Genomic DNA, 24,054 nt, shown 5'->3' on the forward strand with positions numbered 1-24,054 from the left:
CTGCCTTGACTGGTGATACACCGTCTTCTACCTCTGCTGGTTCGGACCCTACAACCCGAGCATTAGAACCTTTCTCGACAATGACCTCCTGCCACCATGCGGACGCACTTGATTGCCTGCTCGCCTCGTACCGGGACATTTTCGATCTCGGTGACCGGCCACTGGGTCAAACGTCCGCTGTAAAACATCGGCTCCGCCAACGGCCGATCAGAGCCAGATCCACCGACGGCCCTACCGCGTTTCCCCTAATGAGCGCCAAGTCATCCAGAAGGAAGTCTACAAGATGCTTGCCCAAGATACCATTGAGTCTTCTTGAAGCCCTTGGGCTTCCCCGGTCGTGCTCGTGAGAAAGGATGACAGCTGGCGCTTCTGTGTCGACTACCGCCATCTCAACAAAGTAACAAAAAAGACGTGTATCCCCTGCCGCGGATAGATGACGCCCTCAATTGTTTACATGGTGCAAAATATTTTTCATCGATAGACCTTCGCTCCGGGTACTGGCAGATTGCAGTTGACGACATGGACCGTGAAAAGACCGCATTTATTACACCTGGTGGCCTCTATCAGTTTAAACTGATGCCGTTCGGGTTATGTAATGCCCGGCTACATTTGAACGTATGATGGACGCTCTCCTTCAGGGTTTTAAGTGGTCAATCTGCCTGGGCTACCTCGACGATGTCATTGTATTTTCACCAACTTTTGCCACGCACCTCCAACAAAATGTTACGGGGAAAGAGGTTTAGATTATATTTGCAGGGGTATTTACAATGCGTCCACTGGCATACAAAACATACAAGATGGCAAAACCAATCCGCGCGACATCAGAGAGCGTCGTCGTCTTCCATAATGTCCTCAGCTTCGTCTGGAGCAGCGCTTGATAACAATATCATAGGAAGCCAACAAACATAGACACCAAAGACAACATAGGGGAAATTACTTGTACTCACTAATTGAATAAAAGAACTCTAAATTAATCGAAATTAAAGTGGATGAAAAAAGAACTTGCCACAGGTGGGGAACGATCCCACGTCTTCTCATTACGCGTGCGATGCTCTTACCATTTAGCTACCGCCGCACCATTTTCCCATGCACGTTCTGGGGTATTTATGTTTTACTGCAAGAACTGACACTGGAAGTGTTAGCCAGCGCCTCCACTCACAAACCTTGGCGGTGGATGTGGAACATCCTTTCTGTGGAACATCCTTGCTGCGTATGTATAAATGCAAGATCAGGTCACTCTCAAATTGTAAGTGAAGCCTGTGGCAGTATGACATATTTGTAGAACATTCATCCCAATTTAGCATGTGGCAGTGGAAACCGCACACACACACACACACACACATATATATATATATATATATATATATATATATATATATATATATATATATATATATATAGAGAGAGAGAGAGAGAGAGAGAGAGAGAGGGTGTTTCAGCGAACACTTTCAAAATTTATGTAAGGTTGCCTGTGGCAGATAGCCCAATTCTAGTTGATGAGCTGGTCTACTCGAAGAGGCGGACATTACTTGCACAAAAAATTGAACTGTATAATCGAATAATTAATAGAAATTCATTAATTAAGTTTTTAACTAATTGCCTGATGACCCTTCTTGCAATTTACAGATTGTAGCCGTGGAGTTGGATCCACTTTGAACGAATTCTCGGGATGACACCAGTTTCGAGATATTAATTCCCGAACTTTGCGGAGAAATGCATTGGCGCTCCAGTTAGGTTCTTAACAAAACGTCGCTTTATGCATTGTAGCCCAAAATTAACTGGAACGCCAATGCCAATGGAACGCCAATGCAGAAGCGCGCTACATGTCCCGGGGTGCCGCAGGCGTAGCATATGGGGCGGTTATCAGCAGTGCGCCAAGGATTTGTATCCTGCTGTTGTGCACCGAAGAAGTGAGCCGCCGGCTGCCGAGGCAAAGGCGCAGGAGAGAACAGCGGCGGGCGAGGCGCTGAAGGCGGAGGAGAGAACACCGGTAGGCGAGGAGCCCGTGCAGCCGCCTCAGCAACGTCAGAGGTGCGGCCACGGGAGCCGGCTGAGACGAAGATGGAAGAGCTTCGGTCACTTGCTCTTGAATCATCTGCCGGATCGCTGGAGCCAAAGAGTGAGAAGGCTTCTCCGTGGTCGGCAAAATGGAGAGCTGTGGCGCAACCTCCTCCCGCACAAATTCTTTTATGAGTCAGCAAAGTATTCTGGTTGTCGCCAATAACCAATGCTGCTAGCGAATCTTCCGTGGGTGGTGGGCGTCGAGCTAAGATGCGTTGTTTTCGTAGCTCGTCAAAACTTTGGCACAAGTTGACGACGTCAGCCACAGTACGCGGATCCTTCGCTAACAACATTTGAAAGGCGTCCTCATCAATGCCTTTCATAATGTGTTTTATCTTGTCCTGTTCAGCCATTGACGAATTCACCCGGCTACACAGGTCAATGACATCTTCGATATAGCTGTTGAACGTTTCACCGTGAAGTTGCACGCGCCCACGTAGGCGTTGTTCAGCGCGAAGCTTGCGCACAGCGGGACGCCCGAACACTTCTGCAAAACTGGTCTTGAATGCAGTCCATGTGGTGAAATCGTGTTCGTGGTTTCGGAACCAGAGGTTCGCGACGCCGGTAAGGTAAAACAACACGTTATGCAACTTGGTAGCGTCGTCCCACTTATTGTGCCGGCTTACCAGCTCGTACGATGACAACCAATCCTCCACGTCATGATCATCGGCGCCGCTAAAGACGGCAGGATCACGCTGGCGCAACACACCAGAAACGATGACCGCTGGAGGCTGAGGTGTATCTTCCTGGGCGGTGTAGTCAGGCATGGTCGTAGCAGTGGGTAGCGTCCGGCTTCGGAGTTCCAGTTTTCGAGGTTACCCAGCACCTCCACCAAATGAAAGGGGGATTTATTGAGACTCGTCCGAGGGATCGCAAGTAGCTTTGTAGGCACAGTCCTAGCTGTTGGCATCCGTAGCTCGAGCTCGGGTCTCGCGCCGAAGCGATGGCAATGCCCACGGCGCCTACATGCATATTCCCCACTACAGTATATATAATTTTAAATATGATTACAATTATACCGCCATGCTGTTTCTAATGCGCAGTAAGACTCGGACTAGTTCGTGTGGTCTTGTCTGGACCTCACAAATTCTCAAGTTGGAGCGAGCAATCACTTTTGAGCATTAAAAGCAGCTTGAGCCATATTTGTTGATGGTAGTTGCGCCTTCTGGTGGTGAAATGGAAATACACCGCTTTTGTTTATCATCTTACGATCTGCACTTGGCCATCAATCTCTACTACATAAAGCGAAACACTAATGCACAACTTTAGTTTCGGCAGCTGCATTCGTTCGGCTTTTGTAAAATTTATATTTTGCTTGCTCCAATAATAGTTTTCCCGCTATCCTTATGAAGTAAACATTAGAGGAAACAAAGCACTAGAAGCAGAAGACTATAACGATGATGCAGCGGCAGCGCTCATTGTCATCACGCTTAGAAGAACACATTTTCAGGGCCACCTCCGAAGCTTTAATGTAGGCCACATGCTTCACAGCTAGACGACGCACACTAGCTCTGTCTAATACGCAGATGCTGAGCGGGAGTATGCCAATCATGGCCGCTGCTTGCGCGATAGTGCTCTCTCAGATCAGAACCTTCACAGCTCTAGCATCGGCAGAGTGACTGAGAAGCAGCATCCTGGACTGTCAGTCTGTTGGTGCTGAGTTCGAGTCCGCATGGCGTAATGATAATGATCTTTCTTTGTAACTTTCGTGCAATAGATTTTGGGATTCCAATTACGGACTTTGGAGGACGCTGGCGGACATCAAAGTACCCATGGGAGGCAATCCATAACTGCTATCTCTGTAATACTTGTCCCGAGCTTCACATAGTCTTTACTTCACGGGTAGCTTCACTCCGGAGACGAAGACGACGAAGTGTGTCATAGCGTGGTGGCCATTCTTGCAAGGATTAACGACGGGTTGCCTATTTTTCTTGTAACGGATGCCCCTCGTCATCTTTGGTCTAACATAAATCTTACCTCCCTTCGAATATGACTTGCTCCAAAAAAGTAGCCCCAACACCATGTTACAGACTTAAAACCTGCGATTTATTGGGCACGGCCCTTTCAGCTCTTTCTTTCCGCACTAACTCCCCTGTGTCTGGTTGCATTTCCATTCTATGTTCTGATTAGTGTGGTTATATTTAGTTCATATCACAGAGAAAAAAAGCATGAGTAATAAATAAGGTTCGTGTTCATTTTCCATCCTAATGCTGTGTCTGCTAGCCTTTTAAAGACATCTGTATGTTGTCACGCCATCGGAAACATTAGTTCGAAGTCACTTGCATAGGTGTGGCATTCTGCGCTCCACTATGTGTTGTCACAATTTTTGAAACACGTACCACTCTTTCTTAGTGGCTATATCGTTTCGCTGTTGAACTAAAGGTCGCGGCCGCGGCAGTCACATTTCTGTGAGGGCGAAGTACAAGAACGCGCTGGTGCTTAGATTTAGTTGCATGTTAGGAGAGCCTTATGTGGCAGAAATTATTTTGGAGTCACCGGCAACGGCAAGTTTCATAATGAGATCGTGTTTTCGCCATCTAAATATCCAGAATTTAATTTCGTTTCCGATGAATCATCAAGTTGGCCGGCAATTCAACGTCTAGTTGCAGTGGATGAAAGGCAATGTCTTCTTGGACGACCTGATGGCGTCAGGTCGGGGTGTATGAACCGCATGATTCATTGTGAGATCCGCGTCCAGAGCCGCAACATCCACTCGATGATGTGAACTAAAGCTTGAATCGTCTGAATTTTGTCATGCGTAATAACCACCATCATCATCGTAATTGTCACAATCACAGTCATCGTCACAGTAATCACATACCGAGCGTCCCCAGTTGCACATACTCAGTGGCCCCAGTGGCATATGCCCAGTCTCATTACACACCCACTGGTTCCATTTGCGCATATCCATTATGACCTGGGGCACATGGCCTGTCGTGCATACCCAGTAGCCAGGTCCGCGTTTCACATATGTTTTGACTGCACTATTTTCGGAATTGGCCCATGAGGGAGGCTAGAAACTGGTCAGAAGCAGTAATACGCGAGCCTGAAAATTTGTGGTAACTCGACAAGAAAGTAATTTTCTTTAAAGTTTCTGGATGGGGGTGACGGGCTGGAGTTTTGAACGCCCTGTGGCTCAACCTGGTGGCGAAAAAAGAAGTTGGCTGAGTAGTACTGATACGATGACATTCCATAGAGTGGCGCGAGTGACGCTTGTTTCGTGTGCTGTTTCGAGTTTTGTGCGTAGTTTGTCAGACTCAGTAAGCGTATGTAACGTACACACGACCTTGTGCGCTACCGCTTGTAACATAGGTCATGGAAAACAAGCACTCTTTACTCCAGCAAACCTTGCGGACCCGGCGACTACGGTGAGCAGAGCGTGCTGCTGAAGTCTCGTAAGCGCCGTTATTGTTGCGTGGTGAATTGGCATGAATAAGAGCACCATAATCCCGATGTAGCTTTCTACTGGTTCACCTCACAGCCGTACAAAGTGAAGTGGCGGAAGCGCTCTACTGTTCATCGCAGGTAAAGTGAGTACACAATAAAAAATCTGTCGCCAGCAGGCGCCGAAACATACGTGAGCGTTGGAAGCATCGGAAGCGCTGTGGGATCGCAGTCCTCGCAGCGCGCAGCCACTGTATACAGTCACCGAGAAAGCTTCAATTTTCTTCTGCCGATGAGCCCAGCAACATACTCGTATATCCGCGGCAGCTGCTCGCTAATTATGTGGCTGCTCGCTACGCGCCTCGGAAGAAGTGTTGTGAATAAAGAATTGTGTTCAAATCTCGTCGAGGCCAGAGAACACCTTGACCAATGCTGTTTCACGGCGCACCTAACACAGGTCAACCCAACAAAATATCGAGGCAATTGCGTGCCATTTCGTAACCATGTCGTCTGCTCGCTATATTGCGAACTCAAGCTTCGTGAGGTTATTAAAAATGACCAACTAATTACTTGGATTGCTGATTACTTGCATCACAGAAGCCAGTACGTTTCCTTTAATAAAAGTAAGTCCAATACTATCGAAGTTACATCTGGTGTGCCCCAAGGATCTGTGTTAGGCCCGCTTTTACTTTATAATCTATATCAATGACGCCGTGAAGGTCACTGAAAACTCGCCAGTTAAGCTACGGTTATACGCAGACGATTGTGTACTGTATTCCGAAGTGTCGAATGCAAATGACCAGTCAGTATTAAATGAAGTTTTTTCTGTGTTTTGCGCTTGGAGCGATACTTGGCAACTAGCACCTAACCTAACAAAGACAGTCTCGATGACCTTCACGAATAAGAAAACAACTTTGCACTTTAATTATGGTTTCAGTGGGACTAAAATTGCACATGTAGATGAATTCAAGTACCTCGGGGTAACTTTTGCTCATAACATGAAATGGCAGAAACACATAGACTGCATCCACTCGAAGGCACTTCGCAAATTAGCATATTTAAAACGTACATTAAAAGACGCTACTAAGGATTGCAAACTAACTGCATACAAGACATTGATCAGGATTCAGGCCAGTTTTTGAGTATGCGTCCGTTGTCTGGTCCCCGTATTCTTCTTGTGACGCTAACAAATTGGAATCTCTGCAAAACAAAGCGATAAGATATATTTACAACAGATATGACCACCGTTTTTCACCCTCTTCACATGCCCATCACCTATCGCTTGACACACTTGCACACAGACGCACGCGTGAGCGTCTTATTACTTTGCATAAAATCATACACGAGTCGTCGGTTATTGCGGCACCGGTTTCATTTGTGAAGTATCCTGCGCGTGCAACTTCGAAGCACTCACCCCCTTAACCTTGTTCCATTTCAATCACGCTTGAACACTTTTAAATTTTCATTTTTCCCGTCAACAGTCGAGCTCTGGAATGGCCTTTACGGTTCACTTCGACAGTTACCTCCCGCACAATTCGCGAAAGAAATCTACCACATCTCTCATTAGTTCTAAGATCTGCTGATGTACTCTTTATTTTTTGTAGCTTTGAATACATGCCTTTCTTTACACGCAATATTGTTTGTACTGACCATGCACATATGTAACATGCTCTACTGATTGTATGCTATATAATGTTTGATTTTGCCTATTTAGGCTACTTATGTACCCACCCCTGCAATGTCTCACAGTGAGACGGCAGTATTTGTAAATAAATAAATAAATAAACTGCCGCCGCGCACTGATACGTCATTATAAAACAAAAACAAATGCCAAACATTACACTAACTGTCGTGCATGCTTCGAAAGTATTTGTGCGGTTTATTGATTGTGTTGCAACGGGTGAGACAGGGGTGACCCAAGACAGCCCGATCGAATGGGGCCAGCCGTCATGGTTCGGCCATTAATCACATTTATCGTTTATTTCGAGTCACTTGAACATTATAGCTCTCTGAAGATGAAGTGATTCTTGCATTGATTATATGCCTCACAGAATTTCCCTACATCTCAGCGTCGTGTGTACTTGCTGCACTTTCTAGTTGCAGTGTGGTGAAACAACCCCTTCGATCTCTTGCACGTCGTAACCGTCGCAGAGCTTCTTTCTTCTCTGAAGATTGCCTGGCCTGAACAAGTTATCAGCCTCCGAAATTTGCCGGAATCCACAATGCGGCATAATTTAAACTGGCGGATCCGGTGTGCTCCTGTGATTCGGCAGCAGACGTACACCTTTTGTACTACTTGTAACTAAGAGACGCTCAGTAGAAGGCGCTGTTTAGCGGCAGTGGACAGTCGTGGTGGACGGACGTGATTCACCAGGGCTCCGTGGCGGCGACGAAAACATAAGTTTTTTGTGCATGCTTTGAGCTTGCTTCTGTTGTTAGACTTGCTGGTTTTTTTTTACCTTTAAATAGGTTGGAAGCGGCAGGGCTATCAGATAATTTTTTTTCCTTCGTGTGTGTATCGGGTGTATTTCGTTTTTTAGGACAGTCAGAACGTCGTTTCCTGACACGTGTTTCAACACGTGCAACCGCGTTGTACGTTAAGTACTTTAGTCTTGAAATAGTAGGTTGGAAGTGTCAGGGATATTAGCCATTATTGTTTTTAGCGTGTGTGTATTTGTATCGAGAATATTGCTTTTGTAGGACAGTCAGAGCATGGCCACGTGTCCGAACACGTGCGAACGTGTGTCATGAATTAACTTTGCTCGACATTTTGTGCTGATACTTTGTGAATAATTGCGGATAAATAAAATCTGACATTTTAAGGTTTGAGGTTCTGTGCGTATCGGCCTGTTGTAGGTACGTGCTTCTGGAAGGTTCGGTGATAGCATTTGAGAACGCCAAGTGCAACATATGACGAAAAGGGCGGGAAAGCGAGCAGGGTGTGGGGGGTCTCTCAAGGTAGACGAGGGGACTGATGAGAATAGCGTGGAAAGTGAGCCAATCGACACACCCTGTGATGTCGATGCTAGGCTAAACAAAATGGAGGATGTCCAGATTGAGCTTGTGAATCGGATCGCAGAGCTGCGAAATGAACTCAATATGGAACGTGATACACGGAAGGCAGTGGAAGACAGACTGCAAGCAGCCGAGGAAAAATTGAACAGGGCCGCCATTACGAACGAAAATGGTAGTGACGATGAAACACCGGCTCCCAGCGAGACAGGACCGGAAGTGCCCAAAAAGCACATAGAATGCGTGGAACATGCTGGAAGGAGGGTCACCTCCAGTGACGCTGCAGCGAAGGGAAAGCAGGAACGCAGAGGTCAATGCCCTGTGTCGAATCCGAATCACGCGTACAAGGAGGACAAAGGAAAGCAGGGACCTCGTCAGGAGACATCATCAGGAGAGGAGAGTGAAAAGGTCATAATCACCGGTGACTCAAATCTGTCGAGGTGCTCAGCGGCAATTGTGGAGCGGGTGAAAGGTGACAAAAGAGTGGCGGTAGGGACGTTTCCAGGGAGGACATTGGCCGATGGCATGGAGCGAGCTGGAGAAAAGCTCGCGGAGAATGCGCAGACACTGCAACCTTGTAATATTAGTGGGCGGCCTAAATGAAGTGCTGAGCAGGAAAGGGGCGGGAATAGCGCAGCGTTTGGCAAACGGTGTAGACGACTTACGCGAGGTGTGTCCACGGGTGCAGATTGTGGTATGCACTGTGCCGGAGGTACCTGTACGTGACATTAACGTACAAAGAGCAGTTGCGGCCACTAATGAGGCGATTTGGCAAGTGAGCCGAGAGAAAGGTTTCGAGGTTGTGTAAGTCAACAGGGAAGTGAGAAGGTATGGTGACTTTCAAAGAGACGGAATCCACTTCGATCACTGGCTTGGACGTGAAGTGGGCTGGCGACTCGCTGGTCGTGCAATTTCTTTTTTGAGAGGCCCACGGGCGCTAAGGAGGCCAGGCTAAGTAATAATGAAGAAGGTCCTTTAGAGGAACCTCTGACTAACAGCACCGATAGCAAGAGAAAAAGTAGAAAAGAGCTCGCTGTGCAATAGGGTATATAAACATGCAGGGCAGTATAAGAAAAGTGGTTAGAGATTGAGGAGCAGTTAAATAGAGAACAAATAGGTGTGTACGCGTTTACAGAAACGCACCTTAGAGACTTAGAAGAACCAACATTTATTGAGAATTATATTTGGGAAGGGTGCAACCGAATCAAATTGGAAAGAAAGGGAGGGGGAGTTGGAATGCTCATAGATCAGGGGGCCAAGTGGGAAAGAGTAAATTCAAAGTGTCAAGAGCATATTTGGCTATCAGGCACAGTCAGTGGAACGAAAACTTGGCTGGGAGTGACGTATTTATGGACAGGGAAAAATTGCAAAGAAAAGAGTCAAGAGTTAGTGAAACGCATAAGCGCGGATATAAAGGAGTTTCGGGATGGAGGTCGAAATTATCCTGTTGGGTGACATGAATGCCCACATTCAGGATCTAGATGGTTATACCGACAACAACCGTAGATTAATGCTAGATCTCTGTTGCAACATACCCTCGTTATCGTGAACACGGAGCGAAAATGTTATGGCCAGATCACATGGGAAGGCGGAAATAGACAATCAGCCATCGATTACTGTCTGATGACAGAAGAAATTTATGATAAGTTGAAAGAAATGGTCATTGACGAGGAAGGGGATAGCAGCATAGGAAGTGACCAAGAACGCACCATTTTGAAAATGGGATATATAGTTGGGAAGAGAGCAAGGAACGAAGAATGACCAGTCCAAATTGGAACGCTGAACAAATAGCAAATATAGTCACAAGAGTCCTGAGAGAACTTGAGAAATGGCCAAGCAAGGTGTGGGAATATGGTGAGCTTGGAAGTGTAATGACGAAAGAAACGAGGAAAGAGAAGCAACATGCTTGTTGGAAAGGAAAAGGGAAGCCGCAAAGCGGGTGGAACAGGCAGATACGGGAGGCGATCGACGAACGAAAGAAAGCTTCACGAGAACATTGGCAGGCAAAAAAGGCACAGTTGCCGCAGGATGAAATAGACAGAAAATGGGAAATATACCGCGGTACAAGAAGCATGGTTCAAATATTAGTGCAAGCAAAGATTAAAGGTGAAAGTGAACGTTGGCTCGTTGTCAGAAATACGTGAGTAAAAGAAGGCCGCACTTAGGATATTTTGGAACCACATTAACTTATTAGGCAGGAAGTCGGGAACAGTACAACATATCCTTGACGAAGATGGAAACAAACTGGAAGGGGACGCGGCATTAAATCCCGTTAGAAAAATAACAGCCGAATCATTTCAGGGCAATGGCTAGGTGGTCTCTGAGGAGAACAAGAGAATGAACGAAAACCAGACGGAAAAGGAGTTGGTGCTGAGTAATTTCAACTGGAAGAAAGCTGAAGAGAAAATTCCTAAACGCACAGCCACAGGTTTAGACGAGGTTCCCGTTAGGCTGATTAATGAGCTAGGACCAAAAAGTAAGGAAGTTCTGTTGAAAGCAGTAGCAAAATGCTTACAACATGGGCGAATACCAGACAATTGGAGACAAAGCAGGACGAAATAAGTTATAAAGGTAAGGGGGAAAAAGATAAAATTAACTATTATCGACCGCTGACAAATACATCGGTAATATACAGGTTAGCAATGCAGGCAATTAAATTGAACCTGCAAGCATGGACACAGAATACTGGCATATTGGGAGAACTTCAGAATGGTTTCAGAATCGGCAGGCGGCTGGATGATAACTTATTTGTCCTTACTCAGTGTATTGAAATATCAAGAAAAGAAAGGAGACCGCTATATGTGACTTTTCTAGACATTACCGGAGCGTATGACAACGTAGATCACAGCATTTTGTGGAATATTCTAGAAGGGGAAGGTATAGGAAACGACTGTATACAGCTGTTGAGGGAGATTTACCGAGAAAACACTGTTTGCGTTGAATGGGAAGGGATGACGAGCGAGGATAAAGTTAATATCAACAAGGGACTGAGACAGGGTTGCCCTTTATCCCCGCTGCTGTTTATGATGCACGTGGTATGGATGGAAAGAGCGCTAGAAGGAATGAATATCGGGTTTACCCTCTCATACAAACAAGCCAGCACAATAGATTAGCAGCAGCTGCCAGGTTTATTTTATGCGGACAACATTGTGTTGCTTGCTAACAAGCAAAGTGATATGCAATGTCTGGCTGATATCTGTGGAGAATAATGTGACAAGTTAGGATAAAAATTTAGCGTTAATAAATCAGGTGTTGTGGTATTCAATGAAAACAGTGGACACTGTTGAATCAGGGCCAGGAAATATCTCGGGTAAAAGAATACAAATACCTTGGGATATGAATAAACGAAGGTGATAGATATCTGAAGACACAGGAGGAAACAATAACAGCAAAAGGGAACTGAAATGCGACCATAATGAAACACAGAGGGCTATGGGGATATAATAGGTACGAGGTGTTTCGAGGTATGTGGAAAGGTGTAATGGTTCCAGGGCTTACATTTGCGAATGCGGTTGTTCGCTTGAAGTCAGGGGTACGATCAGGAATCGATGGCAACCAAAGGTCACTGGGACGCCTCGCGTTGGGCGCCCACGGGAAGACTACTAATGAAGCTGTGCAGGGTGATATGGGCTGGACAAATTTTGAAGCAAGGGAGGCTCAAAGTAAAATTGATTTTGAAGAACGACTGAGGAAAATGGAAGAAAGTAGATGGGGTGCAAGAGTGTTCAGGTATTTGTACAGGCAAAACATTGACTCACAGTGGAGGAAAAGAACTAGGAAGCTTACCAGCAAATATTTGAACGGTATGGCCAACAACACGGCAACAAAGAACGCCAAACGCAAAGTGAGAGAGGCTGAGACAAGGTTATGGGTGGCGGCAATGGAAAAAGAAACCTGCTATGACTAACTACCTCAAAGGAAAAAAAGGAAATCAGGAAAGAAACAATTTATGAAAACTCAAAGGGAAGCTCCCTAATTTTCGAAGCGAGATCAGGATGCCTTAGAACGCGCAGTTATAAAGCGAAGTACACCAAGGACGAAGCCGCGTGTGCATGCTGTGGTAAAGCTAGACAAAGGGTGGAACATGTCTTATTGGAATGTGAAGAAATCTACCCAGCTGCAAGTCTAGGCTCCTCTGACCTCCTTGAAGTCTTTGGGTTCAGGGATAGCACGGGCAATTTAAACATGTCAGCTGTAGAAATTAGTAAGAGGCGGTTGGAGGTTTGGTGGCAGAAAAAGTAGGGAGACCACAAACAACGGAGACGTACAGAAACAGAGTTCCCAGTAATGTTTCAAAAAGGTTGATGCCTGGAATTCTCTGTTTTTGTGTGTTTCTCAAAAATAAAGGTAGGACACTAGGGAAAATAATAACAAGAGCTTGGTGGCGCAACCCACCAGCCCGTTTCAAAGGGGACGCTCATAGCATCCATCCATCTATCCATCCATTGGCAGCGCCACCTCGGAAGCCCGTCAGCCTCATGACGGTTTAACGGGATTCGTGCTAAAAACTTTTTGGAAAGAGAAGAGCTGTTTCGCTGTGAATTAGGGCTGTATTCTTTCCAAACATGCTCAACAATTGGGATTGTAAGGGTGCTAGTTCCTGTCAGGCATCTCTGGATTTTTTTCATCATTCTGAGGGACATTTTGTAATTTTTTTATGTTGCATAAGCGAAAATGAATATGAAGCAGTACAATTTTCAACGCTGTTGGAATGCTCCGGCAACAGCGTGTCCTTACCTGGTCGAATGGGACACATCACAAGTATTGCGCATACCTCTACACACCAAAGGGATATATTGATGCTTTTCAGAAGCAGACGCAAATTTCTTGGTACAGTGTCAGATCTCCACTCAGATATCCCACGAATTATTATTTTCTTCCAACAGGCCTGCATACAGCCTGCCTTCAACAACTCCTTCTACGTAGACACCCAGTTCCACGCGCTCGTTTCGTACAACGTGAGGCAAGAATTGGTCTTCACCTATGACAGCCCTGAGAACCTTCGTTCAAAGGTGAGAGCAGCCGGTCGCGCGAGAAGAGCACACAGAAACTAACACTGATTTGAGCTTAATGATCATCTTACCTCGTGTGAATGCGTGAACTTTAGAAATACGCAAAACAACTCGCCAATAAAACACTTATTAATCATTCCTTATGCGCCTGTCTGTTGTTAATGTCTAATAAGACATTTCAATATTTAATTGCCGAAGCCAAGACTGGGAATGTATGTGCTAAATTGAAACGAATAAAAAGCGGTGTAGATCATGCAAACTGCGCGTGGGCGAAGTTGTTACATAGATAGTGACTAAGAAAGTTCTTTCTGGTGTAAATACGGGCGGTTTTATAACTGCTCGCCCATGCGGCACAAAATATATGCACAACTGTTTCTGCACCAATATATCAAGGCGAAACGCCTGTTTCAAGGTCGTTCTAGAAATATCTGAAGTCATGCTAAGGTGCTAAACATGACTCCTATATCTGGTAACGTGTGGCCGAGTTGTCTGTTCAAAGGTGTTCTGGAATCTTTCGCTATAATAACTAAATATATTCTACTGAGTGTTTCTAAAACACACTCTTTACGATTTGCTTTATTTTTCTCCTACGCCCTCAGCTTTCGGTCAAAGTTTCACTTCGCTTTTTAGTTTTCCTTGCTAATATGTTACGGCTGGAATTCGCCAGCTGTCTTAAAAGAGGCCCTGCACCCCACTATATGTGCTGTTTTTATTCCACATTTGCTTATTGTAGAACTTGGCGATCCTCCAGCGCGAGTAAAAAAAAAACGCTGGAATAAAAGCATTTGATAATTTTTTGGGCTTCTGTTATCAGTTTCCGCTCCGAATGCAACATCATACATGAAACATTTTCGGCACCGGCTGTGACTTAAAGACCCATAAAGCCTATGCTGATCGGTTTGATTGGTTGGGTATTAAGGATACATTGTTCGTGTCTATGCTATACATACAATGACGGCTTTAAAATGAGAACGTGTTTTATGACTTTTAAAACTACGAAGTGGACACCCACATTTGTGCAATTAAAGATAATTCCCTTTTCAACTGGCGCTAGGTGCGTTGTCCCACAGCCTACACTCAAAAGATGGCGCAATATGAGCATATGCGCAGAGCGCGTACGTGTGAACAGTGTGTAAAGTTCTTTCATAACTAGCTTTCCTGGACACGAACCAACTAGCGCCCCAAGCGGCTGCCGCGCGAAGCGTGCGTGTTTTCAATGGAACGAGCGGTTTTTAGCGGGAACAATTAAAAATGCAGGTCGATTATTTAAAAAGGCAGGCGACATACATGTTCTAGAAGACAATCCACAAGAGACAAATGCAGTTATTATGCTATGGAAAATTTTGTTCCCAGAGCGGTTAAATATTCTTTAATGGAAACGAAGAAAACTGGTACTCGATTTGCGACACAAAAACGGTCGCAGTGATAAAACTACGGCAGCTTTCGTAATAGCCGCTGCAGTTTATGTAGTCCGGAGACTCGGCTTTCGATCGATGGCTATCTCTACTCTCTACACATGGCGTAAGATTGTTCCCAAAGTGATTTTTCAAACACAGTGGCGAATATTCACGTGGTATCTTTAAAAACCGAGCGTATCACCACGTGAGCTTTGGAAGCCGCGGCCGAGTGGATTAATGGCTCACACCGATGGGTTCCGCGTGATGCTGGCAGCGGTAATTCGATACCGCGCTCCGTAATATATATATATATTGTCGCGATACAACGCGAACAGAAGACAGGGAGACGTTCTTCAGGAACAGCACAGGACGACCTGTTCAAACAAAACAGAACAGACACACGTCTTCTTTCTCTAATAATCCCATTGACCCACTAGACGGAGTCCGCTAATGCCCCCATCGTCGTCGTCGTCTGCCTGTAGAGCACGCGTGTCATTTGTCCCTCCCTAAAAGAGCATCGCCCCGATGCTAGACCGGAAACGTCACTTGCGGAAGTGAGGGTCCCTCGCATAGTCATTCGCTCACATACGGCTTCATGCGCACAACATGCACAAGTTCAGGGGGGTGCGGGCGGCGCCGCGTACAGTTGGGACTATCAGGGACGACCTCGTAGGTGACATCACTGAGTCGCCGCAATACTCGATATGGGCCGAAGTATCGCCTTAACAGCTTCTCGGAGAGGCCTCGTTTCCGTATGGGTGTCCAAACCCACACTAGGTCGCCGACTTCATAGGTTATGGTTCTACGGTGAGCATCATAGCGGCCTGCGTCGTAGTCTTGCTGCTGGCAGATCCGCAAGCGCGCGAGCTGCCGAGCCTCTTCGGCGCGTTGGGTAAACACATCGGCGTCCGTGTCAGTGTCGTCAAATTGGTGTGGAAGCATAGCATCCAACATCGTTCGTACATCCCGGCCGTGAACAAGGCTGAACGGAGTCATGCGCGTCGTCTCTTGTTTCGCGGTGTTGTATGCAAACGTGATATAAGGGAGGATGTCATCCCAATTTTTATGTTCGACATCCACGTACATTGAAAGCATGTCTTCAATTGTTTTGTTGAGGCGCTCCGTCAATCCGTTGGTTTGTGGATGGTAGGCAGTTGACTTCCGATGAGCCGTTCCACTTAGCAGCAAGACGTGATCTAAAAGCGCAGCTGTGAAAGCGGTGCCTCGGTCGGTTATTACGACGCGTGGTGCACCGTGTCGCAACACAACATTCTCGATGAAAAATCGCGCCACCTCGGCTGCTGTGCCTCTCTGGATGGCCTTTGTTTCAGCGTAACGTGTCAGGTAGTCGGTTGCGACGAGAACAAAGCGATTTCCCGCGGTAGAAGTAGGAAGTGGACCCAAAATATCCATTCCGATTTGATAAAATGGTGTTCGTGGAACCTGAACAGGTTGTAGGAGGCCGGCTGGTTTCGTCGGGGGCGACTTGCGCCTCTGGCAGTCGAGACAAGTGCGAACGTGATGTTTCACGGCGGTGGTAAGTCTCGGCCAGTAGTAGCTTTGCCGCACTCTGCCCAATGTTCGCGTGTAGCCTAAGTGACCAGAAGTCACCTCGTTGTGACAGGCTTGAAGTACTTCCATACGAAGAGCTGCAGGAATGACGAGCAGATAGGGGGATCCGGTCGAAGAAAAGTTTCTTTTGTAAAGGACGTTGGCCCGTAAACAAAACGATGACAATCCTCTTGCGAAAACTCTAGGTGCTTTCGCAGACCTTCCCTCTAAGTAGTTGATGAGTGCAAGCAACTCAGGGTCGTCCCGTTGTTGTTGAGCGACGGCGGAGGTGTCCAGAACACAAAGAAATGCTGTTTCATCTTCTTCGAGTGAACAAGCCGACTCTATCGGTGATCGAGACAGGCAGTCAGCATCCGTATGTCGCTTCCCCGACTTGTACGTGACTGTCATGTCAAATTCCTGCAGCCTTAGGCTCCAACGCGCCAATCGTCCAGAAGGATCTTTAAGGTTCGTCAACCAACACAGTGAATGGTGGTCGCTGACAACTTTGAATGGGCGGCCATACAAATATGGGCGAAATTTCATAACCGCCCATACCACGGCGAGGCATTCCTTCTCAGTTGTGGAATAATTTGCCTCTGTGCGTGAGAGCGTTCTGCTTGCGTAGGCAATCACTCTTTCCGTGTCCTCCTGCCGTTGCACAAGAACAGCTCCCAAGCCAACATTGCTGGCATCAGTGTGGAGCAATGTAGGAGCGGTCTCATCAAAGTGGGCCAGTACTGGAGGTGTCTGGAGACGTTGCCGCAAGACGTTAAATGCACTTTGCTCTTCGTCGCCCCATACAAAAGCAACGTCGTCTCTCGTGAGGCGAGTTAACGGCGACGCAATGTGAGCAAAATCTGAAATAAAGCGCCGGTAATAGGCGCAGAGACCGAGGAAGCGCCTGACAGCCTTTTTATCGGATGGTACGGGAAACTGGGCGACGGCGGCAAGTTTTTCGGGATCTGGGCGGACACCGGCGTGACTGACGACGTGGCCAAGAAACTGTAGTTCCGCAAAGCCAAAGTGGCACTTCTCCGGCTTCAGGGTGAGGCCGGCGGATCGTATGGACTGCAAAACCGCTTCAAGCCGTGCGAGATGTTCGTCGAACGTTGCGGAGAACACGATGACGTCGTCGAGGTACACTAAGCAGGTTTTCCACTTCAGACCCGAAAGCACAGTATCCATGAGGCGTTGGAACGTAGCAGGGGCAGAGCACAAGCCGAAAGGCAAAACCTTAAATTCGTATAGGCCATCTGGCGTCACAAAAGCAGTTTTTTCACGGTCCCTCGGGTCTACCTCAATTTGCCAATATCCGCTCTTTAAGTCCATGGAAGAGAAGTAACGTGCGTGTCGAAGCCTGTCGAGGGAATCGTCGATACGGGGAAGTGGGTACACGTCTTTCTTCGTCACCTGATTTAGTTTTCGGTAGTCCACACAGAAACGCAAGCTGCCGTCTTTTTTCTTGACTAGAACTACAGGGGATGCCCAGGGACTCGTTGATGGTTGGATCACGTCGTCTTCAAGCATTTTCGTCACCTGTTGTTGTATGGCTTCACGTTCTCTGGGAGCCACACGATAAGGATTTTGGTGAATTGGTCTTGCCGTATCCTCTGTAATTATTCGGTGCTTTGTTAGAGGCGTCCGACCGACTCTTGACGTCGACGCAAAGCAGTCGTTGAACTTGGCTAGTAGCGTACGAAGCCGTTCGCGTTCGTGCTGTGGCAAAACAGTGCTGACGTCAAGTGCAGGAGCTGGGTCTGGTGTAGGCGCTTCTTCGAGTAGTGAACAGCAGCCGCGAACATCCGCAACACCGTCAAAATAAGCCACAGCCGTGCCTTTTGGAAGGTGCCGTCGCTCTGTGCTAAAGTTTGTTAGCAATAAATTCGTGCGCCCGTCGGTGACATTTACAATTCCTCGTGCGACAGAGATACCGTGAGTAAACAACAAAATGGTTATTTGGTCGGCAACTCCTTCGCAATGAAACGGTACGTCACATGCCACGGAAACAAGGATACATGATCGAGGTGGGATTACGACGTCGTCTTCTGTTAGACGAAAGGAGTTGTGTTGCGGCGATAAGCAATGAACTAAACCAGGGCTTTTATAAAACGTCACCATGCGGTCTGGGATGTTAATTACGGCGCCATATTCTCTTAGAAAATCCATTCCAATAATCAAATCTTTACAGCACACGGGAAGAACAATGAAAGCGGCCACGAACGACGAATCTCCAATGTTAAGCCTAGCAGTACATCTTCCAGTAGGCATCAGCAATTGTCCACCTGCCGTCCTTATGTGAGGTCCCGCCCATGGCGTCTGTACTTTCTTCAGGCGGAGGGCGAGTTCCCGACTCATTATAGAGAAGTCGGCACCAGTGTCGACTAACGCTGTCACCGGCTGTCCATCCACGAAAATATCAAGGTCGGCGCTCACAATTTCTTCGGGGTCAGTGGTTATCGGTTTCTCGGCGTTCTGCAGCGGGAGAGTTGGGGGCTTTTTATGGTCTTGCGGCGGGCCTGCAACCTTACCCCCAGAGGTCGCCGCCTTTAGTTTCCCCGGCGGGGACTGGGTGACCTTCGTCTTTGAACGTCAGCAAAAGAGCGTCCAGCAGGCAGCTCGCGTGGAGGGGTTGGAGAGCGTGACCGACGGCCGAAATCAGTTCGATCATTGGGCGCAGATGCTTGATTCGGGTGCGCTATGGGAGGAAAAGCAGCGTCGTCGCGCCGTAGCACGGAGTCGTCATTTGTGCGTCGAACATCAGACCACGGACGAAGAGGGCGAAATGACGAGTCGCGATGCCAGCAATGGCGCGAAATATGGCCGGCACCCCCGCAGTTGAAACAGAGAGGACGGTTATCGGCGGTGCGCCACGCGTCGGATCTCCGATATTGTGGCCGTCTCGTAGGGTCATTTTGCGGCGTGGTCCACGGCGCGGCGAATGACGGCTGGCGGTATGACTGCATCGGCATCACGGGTGCGCGCCTTAAAGCCTCCTCTTGTGGCGGCGACCAAGGAGCGGCTGTCGGAGGCTGGTGGTACGGCGGTGTGGCTGTAGCGGGTGGGGGACATCGGACGGCGGCGGCGTAACTCATGGGACGCTGTTGTTCTTGAAGATCGGCAGCCGGGAACGCCTGCCTGATTTCGTCGCGAACCACTTCGGCGATTGACGCGACGGGTCTATCCACTGTCGGTGTCATAATTCTGTGAAGTTCTTCTCTGACGACCTCTCTGATCATTTCCCGCAAGGAGCTCTGATACTGTGGAGTCAATGCGGCGGCATTGATTGCGGTGCTGTTGGACAGTCGATCGTACTGCCTGCACCGTTGATGAAGAGCGCGCTCAATAGCCGCAGCCTCTTTGATAAAATCAGCGACGGTGACTGGAGGATTTCGCACAAGCCCCGCGAACAACTGCTCTTTTACACCTCGCATGAGGTAGCGCAGCTTTCTATCCTCGGTCATGTTCGGGTCGGCTCTACGAAAGAGACGGGCCATGTCTTCGGCAAACATTGTGACCGACTCATTGGGTTGTTGCACCCGTAGCTCCATCAATTGCTGGGCGCGGTCGCGTCGGTCGGCACTTGCAAATGTATCTGTGATTTTCTGCCGAAAGTCATTCCATGTCGTTAGGCCAGCTTCGCGGTTCTCGTACCAAGTACGGCCACTGTCGTCAAGGGCGAAATAGACGTAAGAGAGCTTCTGCTGCTCTGTCCACTGGTTAATCTGTGCGACGCGGTCATACTTGTCAAGCCAGTCTTCAATGTCTTCGAAGGCTGCACCGCGATAGCGATCGGGGACCAGCGGATGAAGAACGGTTACCTGTTGCGGGCTGGGAGACCCGCTGCTTTGGGGTGCTAGCGGTGCGCTGGTTTCGGCCATTGCCCGATGTGTGGATCTCCTGTGAGGTGGTTGAAGAGGGGAGAACTCCGGGGCAAGGCCTAGCAGTCGACGACTGAAGTGATGCACGGGTGTCGTAACTGGTGACAATGCGTCCGGGCTAGATGAACGACTCCCAGAAGGAGTCCGGGGCATCAGGCACTGTCAATACCCAGCACCTCCACCAGTGTCGCGATACAACGCGAACAGAAGACAGGGAGACGTTCTTCAGGAACAGCACAGGACGACCTGTTCAAACAAAACAGAACAGACACACGTCTTCTTTCTCTAATAATCCCATTGACCCACTAGACGGAGTCCGCTAATGCCCCCATCGTCGTCGTCGTCTGCCTGTAGAGCACGCGTGTCAATATATATATATATATATATATATATATATATATATTACGCCACGTAGGACTTAGTTCCGCAGTCTCCCTCCCGATGGCAGAAACTTAAAAACTTATGATTTGCTTCCTGTTTTTATTTTCACCGGTGCTCTTCAAGTATGACATTTTATATTTTTACTTCCTAAAAAAATAGCAATGCATCGCACATTTCTTAAGCCATCACTTTTACAATCAGATTTTTTTCCTTAACGACATAACTACAAGCATGCGCATGTCTTTGTGTTACGTAAACAAAAAAATACAACTTTTAGCACAGACGTGCCCAGGCATTCTGAACAGTGCCCCTTCACCATTCTGTGGAACTTCAAGGCAATGCACAAGCGTAGCTGTATTGGTAAAGCTTTTAGAAAAATTTATTGCAAAATGTCGGCCGAGTGTCAACAAGCTTGAAGAAGCGCCAAACTTAAAGCATAAAGCGATTAATTACAGCTGGAGTTGGAACGGTAATTGCAGAGCGAGTATCATTCAATCTGTTAGCACGCGCAGGTTCTTGAGAGGCAAACCGGGAGAGAGAGAGGGGTGTTTATGCATGTGCACGTCTTGAGCGTGCGCGCGTGTTTGGGTCTCCGCATATGAATCTGCGTGCGCACGCGTGCTGTGTATGCGTGTGCGAGCGTACGCGCGTTTGTGTATGCACGCATTGTCGTGTGCGTGCGTGCTTATACTTTAAGGGGAAAGTCTCATATGCCCCATGAAGCGTAAAATCCGGCGAGCGTCCGGCGTTAACATCCGATGTCAAGAAAAGCTACGTGAGCAAGTGATGACGTCACGTTCCCGGCGCTGGACCTGCTGCTGCGCGCATTGCAATATCCCACGGTGAACACCCACGGTGTCGGACGGTCGCCATGGCCGACACCCAAAGAACTGGCTTTGACTAATTCGAAAATTGAGCTGAGCCACGTTCAAAACCGACCTGGCCGACTCCCAAAATTTACTTGACTCATATCCAAAATTTGGGTGACCCACCCCCAAATTTACACTGATCAATTTGAAATTTGAGCTGAATTCGAAAATTGAGCTGAGCCACGTTCAAAACCGACCTGGCCGACTCCCAAAATTTACTTGACTCACATCCAAAATTTGGGTGACCCACCCCCAAATTTACACTGAGCAATTTGAAATTTGAGCTGAATTCGAAAATTGAGCTGAGCCATGTTGAAAACCGACCTGGCCGACTGCCAAAATTTACTTGACTCACATCCAAAATTTGGGTGACCCACCCCCAAATTTACACTGATCAATTTGAAATTTGAGCTGAATTCGAAAATTGAGCTGAGCCACGTTCAAAACCGACCTGGCCGACTCCCAATATTTACTTGACTCACACCCGAAATTTGGGTGACACACCCCCAAATTTACACTGATCAATTTGAAATTTGAGCTGAATTCGAAAATTGTGCTGAGCCACGTTCAAAACCGACCTGGCCGACTCCCAAAATTTACTTGACTCACATCCAAAATTTGGGTGACCCACCCCCAAATTTACACTGATCAATTTGAAATTTGAGCTGAATTCGAAAATTGAGCTGAGCCACGTTCAAAACCGACCTGGCCGACTCCCAAAATTTACTTGACTCACATCCAAAATTTGGGTGACCCACCCCCAAATTTACACTGAGCAATTTGAAATTTGAGCTGAATTCGAAAATTGAGCTGAGCCATGTTGAAAACCGACCTGGCCGACTCCCAAAATTTACTTGACTCACATCCAAAATTTGGGTGACCCACCCCCAAATTTACACTGATCTATTCGAAATTTGAGCTGAAAGGAAATATGGGGTTTTACGTGCCAAAACCACCATCCGATTATGAGGCACGCCGGAGCGGAAGACTCCGGAATAATTGCGACCTACTGTGGTTCGTTAACGTCCACGTAAATCTCAGTACACAGGTGTTTTCTGCATTCCCCCCCCCCCCCCCATCGATATGCGGCAGCCGTGGCCGGGATCCGATCCCTCGACCTAGTGCTCAGCAGCCCAACACCATGGCCATTGAGCAACGACGGCAGGTAACATTTGTGTTGACCCACGTTGACCTGACGCACTCCCAACATTTACTTCGCCCACCCCTAAATGTGAGTGACTCACATCTAAAAAAAATACGTTTGTCTTAGCAAAGTGGTGAAATTGCCCGCTTGTTCCTTTAAGGCACGCACTTCTCATGGTTAGAACTAAACACTTTGTTCGAAAATGTTTGGCGGAATTTATTACAGCGTTCATCTTCTAGGCACTCGACTCGACATAGCCGGTGATCTTTTAAAAGTTGCTTTCTGGGTATGTTTAATGCAGCTGTGCATCTCCAAGAAGAATGCGACTAATGTGAAGTACACCTTTGCCGCTGTGGACATCGAGCTGGAGGACGCTCACGGTATCTGCGGCTACGGGCCTTTCCCCCGACTCCATATGCTCAAGAAGCTGGCGGCGTTCTTCGCTTTCAATTACACGTCTGCCAAGAAGGTGACGGAGTGCATGGCGGTCACCTAAGAGAATGCTTGCATTCGGCACATGCCCATAACATTATTTTTTTCTGTCGAAGTGAATAAAGAAACTTATTGTCCTTTAGAATATGCAGTTCGCCACTGAGTGTTATAATTTTGGTTGCCTCGTAGCTTGCAACTGCCTCACAATAATATGTGGTTTGTATTGGCCCAAGGGCCAGATATTGCCAAAGAGCGCCATAACATATGGTGATGGTTTTTCAACAACTGCCTCATATATACAGGAGGTATTGGGCTTAGTGAGTGTAATGACTGTGCGCATTCACATTATTATCGTTCAGCACATGAATGGCTGGCGCTTAAGGTGAGGGAAGTATAAACGAAGCTCTAAGATGCACGCTGTCTGGAGCACGGTCTTGAAACACTAGGAGCTATGGGAAAGCAAGCCGGCGTAGGAATCGAGGCGGCATCACCACCACGGGGGAAGAATATGAGAGGTACTTGAACTGGCCTCTAACCAAGAAAAGTCTCACTAAGGTTGCTTGCTTTCTGCGAAAGAGCCAGGGCCATCCGTCGGGGTCCCGCCGGCGTGACGTATGTGCATTGGAACGCACGTTCAAGCGTAACTGCCGGTTATGAACTGTTTCTGCTGAAAAAACTAAATTGCGTAGCTTGCACTCGAGGCACAATGCTAAAGAGACAGCGGAGCTGATGGGCACTTAGCTAGTACTGGCTTTTGGGCTACGCTAAGCACAACCATGCTTATCTAGACTTAACCAGGCTCAGCTTCGCTAGTTCACAGGTTTATGTGCCATAGTGCTTGGACCCTTTCTGCACAGCCACCAGGATCAGCCCATAATTTCTGCTCGCATGTTACGGACTAACGCTCGGCTTAAACAGTTGAAGCTAATG

General features: G+C 47.5%; 1 protein-coding gene across 1 annotated transcript in view; it reads left to right on the forward strand.

The window, feature by feature from the left end:
- Positions 1 to 23,189, forward strand: part of LOC125944816 (uncharacterized) — a 28,465-nt gene extending 5,276 nt beyond the window's left edge. Inside the window, exons 2-3 of the mRNA XM_049666182.1 lie at positions 13,344 to 13,469; positions 22,994 to 23,189. Of these exons, the coding sequence (XP_049522139.1) occupies positions 13,344 to 13,469; positions 22,994 to 23,188 (321 nt within the window). The 3' untranslated portion in view covers position 23,189. The remainder of the gene's footprint in view (positions 1 to 13,343; positions 13,470 to 22,993) is intronic.
- Positions 23,190 to 24,054: the final 865 nt, after the last annotated feature.

Source organism: Dermacentor silvarum, chromosome 4, assembly GCF_013339745.2.
Source record: "Dermacentor silvarum isolate Dsil-2018 chromosome 4, BIME_Dsil_1.4, whole genome shotgun sequence".
Classification (NCBI taxonomy): Eukaryota; Metazoa; Arthropoda; class Arachnida; order Ixodida; family Ixodidae; genus Dermacentor; species Dermacentor silvarum.